This window comes from Enhydra lutris, unplaced genomic scaffold (genome assembly GCF_002288905.1).
Source record: "Enhydra lutris kenyoni isolate GAN:26980312 unplaced genomic scaffold, ASM228890v2 scaffoldscaffold27, whole genome shotgun sequence".
Taxonomy (NCBI): Eukaryota; Metazoa; Chordata; class Mammalia; order Carnivora; family Mustelidae; genus Enhydra; species Enhydra lutris.
The window spans coordinates 17,819,728-17,829,103 of record NW_019154111.1 but is presented as its reverse complement, the minus strand read 5'-3'; the positions used below and the strand labels follow the sequence as shown (position 1 = coordinate 17,829,103).

At 44.0% G+C, this 9,376-nt stretch overlaps 1 protein-coding gene across 1 annotated transcript; it reads left to right on the top strand.

The window, feature by feature from the left end:
• Positions 1 to 229: 229 nt before the first annotated feature.
• Positions 230 to 7,724, top strand: LOC111151977 (leiomodin 2). Its single transcript, XM_022510231.1, has 3 exons — positions 230 to 576; positions 5,508 to 6,839; positions 7,365 to 7,724. Exons 1-3 carry the CDS (start codon positions 304 to 306, stop codon positions 7,389 to 7,391), a joined length of 1,632 nt encoding a protein of 543 aa, XP_022365939.1. The 5' UTR covers positions 230 to 303; the 3' UTR covers positions 7,392 to 7,724.
• Positions 7,725 to 9,376: the final 1,652 nt, after the last annotated feature.

The following is a 9,376-nucleotide window of genomic DNA, read 5'->3' as shown; positions in this document are numbered from 1 at the left end:
GCTATCAGGCTAAGCTAAATATGTCCCTGGCCAGTATGTTAATAATCCCCACTGGTTCTGAGACCTCCATCCACCACCGATGTGACATTCTTTGTGTTCAAATGTCTAGCTGACGTCGGCTGCTTAAAACAGCCCATGCTTTCACCCCCTCTCTGCATTGTCACGGCCCTGTATCACCACTCTTAAAAGGCCACTCCTAGCTCTGGTTGCTGACCAGCCTGCCCACTTGCCTCCCTGCCTGCTTCTGGCCGCCGTGAATGCCTGGTTCTTCAAGCTCCTTGTGGGTCTGACAAAGCAGGGACCATGTCTACCTTTGGCTACAGGAGAGGACTTAGCAAATATGAATCCATCGATGAGGATGAACTTCTTGCTTCCCTGTCAGCTGAGGAGCTGAAGGAGCTAGAGAGGGAGTTGGAAGACATTGAACCTGATCACAGCCTTCCCGTGGGGCTAAGGCAAAAGAGTCTGACCGAGAAAACTCCCACGGGGACATTCAGCAGAGAGGCACTGATGGCCTATTGGGAAAAGGAGTCCCAAAAACTCTTGGAGAAGGAGAGGCTGGGGGAGTGTGGAAAGGTAGGCTCTCGGGTTTTTCCTTAGCTACTCCCACCCTCGGCTCCCTACCCCTGACCTGGGAAACCTGTTTTCCCTAACTTCTCAGTCTGCTTCATTTATCTTTTCTTATAACCCATTTGCTCCTGCTATTGAACAACTCCTCAGGCCACCCAGCAGATCATCATATGTAAAATTCTTAGCTGGGGTCCTTTGATTGACTTTTGTCAATTAAGACAGGATTCTTCTAGAGGAAAATGATCCACAAGCAAGGCATGGGTTTAGATACATTGCGAAACCTAAGTCTAATTTGAGCTGTGAGTTGCTAATGTGGCATAGTATCTGTGACTTATATATATATATATAAGCAGTTAAGTAAATTTATTTCCTTCTATAAAGACAGAAGTGGGTACTCTGTTTGCTTTGACTATGATGGGTGGCTACAGTAAAAATAATTCTTTTTTTCCAACACCAAGAAGTGAGCAGAGGTGGAAAGTCCATGGGACTGAGAGCCCAGGGACCTTATTTTGAGTCCCCCTGCCATTCCTAAGTTGTGAGACCTTGAATAGGTAGTCATCTCTGTGGGGTCCCTCGAGGGAGTTGAATCCAGAGGGTTTTTTTTTTTTTTGGTAAATCAAGAACCCTTTTGAGATTTTGATAAATTACAGACCTTCTCCTTAAGATAATGCACGTAGGTTTGTGCATACGTACACAAACTTTAACACTGAATTTCAAAATGATAACACACACATCCTGAAACCCACCTAAGGACCCACTTATGCCTGTGTAGATGGCCTGTAAGATTCCTTCCTACTTTATAATGGTGATCTGGAGATCTGGAAATGTTCTTTTATTAGAGCTCAGGTCTGTTAAGCTTTTGTTTTCTGCCCGGTAAACAATTACTTTGAATTTTAAGTTACTTTAAGTTACTTTCAATTTGCCTAATATGTCATTAACAGAAGAAGGTTCAAAGGAATATGCCCTGGGGAAAAAAGTAATGGCAATAACAATGTTAATGCCATATAATAAAGTCCTGAATTTGTGGGAGAACACAGGTTAGGAGCCACAGTTTCAAACCTCTGGGCTCCACCAGAATCATCTCAAATCAAAATGGCCTGAAGCCAATGGCAGGACCTCCAGGACTAATCTAGGCACTGTTAGATGATCTTGATGATAGGGTGTGTGGACCACATTTGTAGCAAGATATGTGTGAGCCTTGTTCATGTCAATCATCACGGGAAGGGCCATTGGGATCAGGCCAGGGTCTGCCAAGGCCACGGTGGCTGCCTGCACAGAGGAGCAGAAGGGGTAGGTGAGGCCAGAGCTGGGTTGGTCAGTTCTTCCACAACCACGAAACCACGATTTTTAGAGGTCTTGTTTTTTTTCCCCCTGATGTGGGAATGTGTGTCAAAAATCTGAGAAGATATATAAAATATAATATTTTTATTATAGTCCTTGAAGAATTTCCTTGATAAAAAGATGAAAATTGCCACCAAATATCCAGGACAGCCAGCCATCGTAGCAGTAACCCAGCAAAGGCATTTTCATGTCACAGTGCCTGGAGATCAGTGGGAAACCAAGGGCAAAGGCTTGCTATCAGCTGTGATGGAACCATCCTGATCCTGCCAAAGGTTTTGCTGATGCCTGCCAATGGCTTATCAGCTCAATTAGAGAGGCTATGTGTTGATGAACTTGGATTCCTTTCTCAGTAGTTAACTTTTCTTCCACTATACTTCCCCAGCTAGCCAGCTGCCTCTGTAGGCACAAGGGTGCTGAGCAGAGGCCTGTGGGTGGAGGGTGTAAACCCATTCCCACCACAGGACAGAGCTCCAGGCAGCCGGCAGGTGCGTGGGGGTGGGAGGGGCCATGTAACTGAGGAGTAGTGCAGAACAGACCAGAAGGAAATGGGGGTCTTGGTTATCAGGCTATTGGCTCTGTAAAGGCTTATGAAATTCATGTTCACTGCTTGTTGAATGACAGCCTCTTCCCACTTGAGTCCACACAAATTATGCTGCCTTAAGCTCCAAGGGGCCTTGGAGACCAGAGGGTCTATAGCTCCCCTGACTTGAGTATCTGCTGGGTGTCAAGCATAGAGGCTAATAAGCTCACTCACATTATTTCATTGAATTCTCACCTTCTGCACATGAGAACCGAGACCAGGAGAGGTTAAGAAATGCAGCTGAAGTGAACAGCTTATAAGGAGAGCAGACATTCAAACCAAGGTCTGCTGGTGCCAAGACTACCATTCTCAAAATGTGGGTGCCCAACCCCTCAGCTTACCCGGGAAATTCTCAGAAGTGCTCATTCTAGGGCTTCCCCAGACCTCCTGGGAGTGGGGCCCAGCATTCTGTGGTCTCACAAGCCCCCCAGGTGATGATGACACACACTACAGTTGAGGACCACTCAACTAGCACCGTAGTTTCTCTGAGACCTCTCAGAGCTTTACTGACTTGACTAAAGTCAACCAGCTCTTCAGGGGTAGATCCAGAACCAACCAAAAACCACGCCTCTTACCTCCTTGCTTGTGTAATGATGCCAGGGAGGGGATCAGGAGACATGGTTGGCCCCTTCTTGTTGCCTTATTTATTCCTGAAGAGTGCCAACATTTGCCTTCTCTAGACCCACCCCTCAGGCCTCACCCAACCCTTATCTTCCCACCACCATTCTCACAAGGATCAAGGTGAACTCCAGAGCAGTGGCACATAGCAGGCCTCTTACCACCCTCTCCAGACTCTTTGCTCCCTTCTATTGTCCTTCTCCTAGATGTCCCCCACCTAGGGCAACTAACCATCTCAGATTGTCTGGGACTATCTAAGCTTAAGAACTAAAAATCCTGCATCCTGGGAAAGCCCCAAGCGAGCCAGGACAGTCACCCACCCAACCCAGGCCTGTTCCGATCTTCAGTGGCTGGTGGTCAGTGTCAGTTTAGATCCATTCAGTCCCTAAGTCTTTGCTGAGCCCTTGCTGTGTGCTAAGCACTGTGCTAGGTGAACAAACCAGATATGATCCCTGTCCTCACCCACCTAACAGTCTTTTAGGAAAAATGACAAACAAGTAATTAAAATAGGTACTTTACTGGGGTTGCTATAATGCCATATATGGCAAGAATAATATAAGGGGATAATATGGGGGTGGTGTCAAAGAAGGCTTCCTGGAAGAAGTGTCATGTAGATGTTACATGATGGATAACAGTTTCAGATTTTGTCCCTCAGACACATTTTGAGGGGAAAACATCTCTCGAAGATAGAGCCTAAAGGTCTTTTAAGAACCAAAGGGGATACAGTTTAATGGTGGCATGAAAAGCAGTATATCTTAGTCTTTGAGACAGATCCTTTTCCTCCAAATACTGAAACAGCTAAAACTTCACACAAACACACATGCACGCACATGCACACAGCATCCCCCTTCCTCTTGCTCCTAAAGAAGGGAGTAAATAAAGACCAGACAACCATCCCAGGAGTGGCTGACCCTTTCCCCAGGCCATCACTTGGTGCCTGCCACTCCAAACAAGCGGATAATTGGAGGCTATCTTGTGGTAGCAACTGGGCAAACAAACCTGGAGACAGGCAGTGTTTTCCAAAGCTCATTCCACATGCCTCAGGCAGCAGGAGCCCTAGAGGTAAAAGAAAAAAAAAAGTTGCCAATGTGGAGGGAATAACTAAGGCTTTGGGGACAAGGGAGGGATTGGGGCTTTGGAGGAGACAAAAGAAAGGACTAAAAAGATTGATTTAGGGGAAATTGGACTCTGTCAGCAATTTCCAGAATTTTTTTATTTTAATCAGAAAAGATAGAAAAGAGAAAGAAGGGGTCACTCAGCTTCTTAGTATAAAGTCTCATAAACCGGAAAGACAAAGATAGAATTGAGATTGTGTTTGTCTGAAAGTCTTTCATAATTGATACATGGTAAATAATTCACGACCATCAGGCAAGGGCAATGGCTTGCTTTAAGATTTTCTAGTGTTCTCTGCTGTTTCGCATTAGGGTTAGAATCTAGTTAGTGCCGGGGGGTGGGGGGGGGGTTATCTCTCCCACCCCGTTTCTTCCGCAGGCCGTCTCATTTAACCCTGCCCTAGCATGAGATTTCAAGCTGATTTGCAGCAAAGGGTGACTGGAATGTTTTTCTGTGGAGCTAGGATTTGGCCTGCTGCTGCCATGAACAGTCGGCTTCCCTTCCCCACGGCAAACAGGGACAGCCGCTGGGTCAGATGGTGTGGGGTCTCTAAGACCCTGTGCTGGGCTCTACCTTAGAGGTAGTTTAATGTTGGAAAAACGAAGGACCCCCAGCCTTTGCCTACAGGTACACAAGCCAGGGCATAGAGCACCTGGCGGCTGTCGCAGCTGTTACTGGAGGCAAATTTGAGGAAAAGTTTTTGAACGTTAAAAAAGGGAATCCATTAACATGTTGTATATTTTTGTTGTTGTTTCTTAATTTGAGAGGGCGAAATAAGGAGGGATAGAGGAATGAGTCCAGGAGGGAGGGTTGAATTTGTTCAATTCTAAGTAGACAGGGAGTTAAATAGTTCAGAACAAGTAGTTAAGAGAATGAAAAATACAGCAAGGGTTTCCAAAGCTGACGTTACAACTCATTTGCTCAAACTGGCAAAATGACAGTAAATTTTAATATAATAAATAGAATTCTGGATATCTATTCTGCAGAAAACGAAAGAAATGTTTGTTTTAAAAAAAACTGTTGAAAGTTATGCAATGAAATGTTAACCCTGGTTAGCCCAACTAGAAAGGTCAGAAGCAGGAGATGAACTTTTCTCTTTTGTATTATTTGCCATGTGTTATTTCCCTTTTTTATTTACCAAGATATAAGTGACATATAACCTTATTTTGGCTTTAGATATACAACGTAATGATTTCATATATTGCAAAACCATGCATTACTTTTGTAAATTTAACAAAAATGTGCTTAAACATGACCAACTTCATGATGATACCGTGCTCTTCAGGTTGCTGAAGAAGATAAAGAGGAGAGTGAGGAAGAGCTCATCTTCACTGAAACTAACAGTGAGGTTTCTGAGGAGGTTTATACAGAAGAGGAGGAGGAAGAGGAGGAGGAAGAGGAGGAGGAGGAGGAGGAGGAAGGAACAACTGAAAATGAAAAAGGCATTAATGGAACTGTAAATTATGATAGCATCGATTCTGATAACTCTAAGCCAAAGACATTTAAAAGTCAAATAGAAAACATAACTTTGACCAATGGCCACAGTGGAAGGAACACTGAGTCGCCCACTGCCATTCACCCTTGTGGAAACCCTACGGTGATCGAGGATGCCTTGGAAAAGATTAGGAACAATGACCCTGACACCACAGAGGTCAACTTGAACAACATTGAGAACATCACCTCACAGACCCTTGCCCGCTTCGCTGAGGCCCTCAAGGGCAACACGGTGGTGAAGACTTTCAGTCTTGCCAACACGCATGCAGATGACAGTGTGGCCATGGCCATTGCGGAAATGCTCAAAGTCAACCAGCACATCACCAACATCAACGTGGAGTCCAACTTTATCACGGGCAAGGGGATCCTGGCCATCATGAGAGCTCTGCAGCAGAACACGGTGCTCACAGAGCTGCGCTTCCACAACCAGAGGCACATCATGGGCAGCCAGGTGGAGATGGAGATCGTCAAGCTGCTCAGGGAGAACACCACGCTGCTGAGGCTGGGCTACCATTTTGAGCTCCCAGGACCAAGAATGAGCATGACGAGCCTCCTGACGAGAAATATGGATAAACAGAGGCAGAAGCGGATGCAGGAGCAAAAACAGCAAGAGGGCTATGATGGAGGAGCCAATCTTAGGACCAAAGTGTGGCAAAGAGGAACACCTGGCTCTTCACCTTATGCATCTCCCAGGCACTCTCCCTGGTCATCCCCCAAACTGCCCAAAAAAGTCCAAACTGTGAGGAGCCGTCCTCCATCTCCTGTGGCTCCACCCCCTCCTCCTCCACCACCCCCGCCTCCTCTGCCCCCGCAGAGGCTGCCAGCTCCTCCTCCACCACCACCTCCTCCACTCCCAGAGAAAAAACTAATCACACGAAACATTGCAGAAGTCATCAAACAACAGGAGAGTGCCCAGCGGGCATTACAAAATGGACAGAAAAAGAAAAAAGGGAAAAAGGTTAAAAAACAACCAAACAACATCCTAAAGGAAATTAAAAATTCCCTGAGGTCAGTGCAAGAAAAGAAAATGGAAGAGGGTTCCCGACCTTCTACCCCACTCAGATCAGCTCATGACAATCTCATGGAAGCTATTCGGGGAAGCAGTATCAAACAGCTACGGCGGGTAAGTAACCCAAGAGCAGATTTGGGGGCACAGATGTGGTACGTGAGTGAGCCTTCATTGCACAATGGCACTGAAGTCACCTCTGAAAGCGTTTATTCATGTTTAAGTATTTTAGTATGCAAGAGCAAGCCTCCAGATTTGGAACACCAGGAGCAGGTCACTAGTGAGCACATTTCCATTTGAGAAGTGTGCCTGGACCACCTTCTTAGCATCCCAGTTCTGGAAGGACCAGGACTATTTTAAGACGCTCCGACATTTAAAAATCCTGATTTGCTTAATATGAAAATCGGGAATACAATTTACACTCCAAAAAAGATTCGTCACTTGTCAAAATATTTACCCCAGAGTTGCAAGTGATTTACAACCTCATTTATAATATAAAATTTGAATATTGACTAGCACACAGCAATAATCTATACCTGAGTTTGACTCGGAGAATACTGCTAGCGACATACATACCCTACAGATATTTTTCCCTGTATCATTTATGTTGTTTTATTGAAAGAAAATCCCCTATTTTTATAGGTGGAAGTTCCAGAAGCTCTGCGATAAACACATGATCTTAAGAAGAGGATGCAGAATCACTCAGTGGTATTAAATAAGATGCATTGTGAGATGTTTCTAAAATGCCTTCTTCAATTTGAAATGTTCCCTGACTTTAGCAATAACCTCACCCATTAATTCCAAAAAGAATTTTAAGAAACAATCGGCATGTTTCTTCTGTAAATATGAAAATAAACTACTTTTTTTATGTTATGAGATTTGTACTGACAAGAAGCAGGTTATTTAAGGATGCTCTTATATCTCTGGACGTGTTGCTAACTCTGAGCTGTAATGAGTTCATGAAATGTGCTGTTATTTTTGTAATCCCAATAAATTTGGATTGAAGTTTTTTGTTTTTTTTTTAAAAACAAACCAATTTTTGTGTGTGTGAGTTGATACATCTGTCAGGTATGTATGTAACATTGCCAATATTAAAAATATGACATTCTAACCCAAAAAGGGCTTGAGTCCTTAGCATTTTCCTTCTTTGTTTTTTCATGCCCAAGAAAATTCAGAGCTCTAAAAATTCTGAAATAAAAAATTTTCTTTTTTTTCTAATTTTTTAAAGATTTTATGTATTTGAGAGAGAGAGAGAGAGAACAAGTAGAACAGTGGGGAGGGGCAGGGGGAGAGGGAGAAGCAGACTGCCCACTGAGAAGGGAGCCCAATGCGGGACTCCATCTCAGGACTCTGGGATCATGACCTGAGCGAAAGCAGAAGCCCAACTGACTGAGCCTCCCAGGGGCCTTAAAACAAAAAATTTTCTTTAAATCTTCTTGGTAGTGAGATAAAAGCTCTAGAGAAGTCCCCAAAGTGGCCGTTATCATAGTGGGTGCATTGACTTTAGACCCAGAATGTCAGCTGACACTCCAACATTCCCAAAAGGCTGATAGGTACCGAGGAGTCAACCTGATATTTACAACAATTTCTGGAAAAAAAAAAAAAAAAAGGAAAGCTTCTTGGTAGAAGAAATAGTGTTGGGGGAATTCTGGAAAATAAGCCCTAAATTCAGAGCTATCTTGTGGCTGATACTAAAGATTCATCACTCTCATCTCCCTTTGAACTCTCCTTAGATGAACCTTAGTCCAGTGGGCATCAACCTCTTTGTGTCCTACACAAATGGTGACGTGGACGTCCTCAGCACACATCCTAGGACGAAGGCACATGTATTTCTAATCCGCAAATACTATTCCATCCCACCTCCCTCTCACATAAGGAAGGTCTAAATTCAAATAAGAGAAAGACATTTCCAATATTACCTTCATCCCACTCTAGTGCTCCACTCCAATTTATGAAAGCTATAAATCTCTTCTAAAGTCTTTTGTATTAACTATGATTAGCAATGTTTCCTCTGTATCCTGCAGAGTCTAACAGTGGTCCTGGCAAGCTCTCTGGGCCACCCATTCAATGATTGTTTGCTCTATGTACAAAGCTTTGGATTATCTCCAATCAAGAGGATTATGTTTCACTAGGAAATATGTCCAGTAGTTCTTGGGTCTGTTTCTTTTAGTCTGTTTCTATTGTTCTCTTACTCGGTGAGGACCATCTATATAATCTCAGAAGCAGGGGGCCAGAGGCCTTGAACTAAGTCAGTGCCCTGCCTCCATGTGGGGAGTGACTAATGCTTTCTGAACTGTCTGTATTGTCTCAGGTGTATTTCCCCCTACCCCCCACCCCCACCAATTGTTGAAAGGCACAAAACACAACAAAGTATTATAAAGCCCATCATAAGACAGGTATGATGTGATCAGAGACTGATTAGGTACATTTATCATTCCGGAAAGACACTGCTAGAAGGTTATTTTAGAACACAGTGCTGTAAACATTCGAGGGGCTATGACTCTACTCAGCAAAGGACAGGGATGAGTTCATCCTGCCTGCAAACTCATAGAGTTTGTATGGAAACTAATTAGTTCATACTCTATAAAGAGCTTTCAGCTCACTGGGAGAAGAGAGTCCAAGAGCAGATGAAGTGTTTAAGCTGTGATTTATAC

Excerpts from the sequence above, each read along its gene's own strand:
- LOC111151977 (XM_022510231.1), top strand. The coding sequence starts at position 304 with ATGTCTACCTTTGGCTACAGGAGAGGACTTAGCAAATATGAATCCATC. Across the intron at positions 577-5,507 it reads GGCTGGGGGAGTGTGGAAAG|GTTGCTGAAGAAGATAAAGA; the intron begins GTAGGCTCTCGG and ends CGTGCTCTTCAG. Across the intron at positions 6,840-7,364 it reads GTATCAAACAGCTACGGCGG|GTGGAAGTTCCAGAAGCTCT; the intron begins GTAAGTAACCCA and ends CTATTTTTATAG.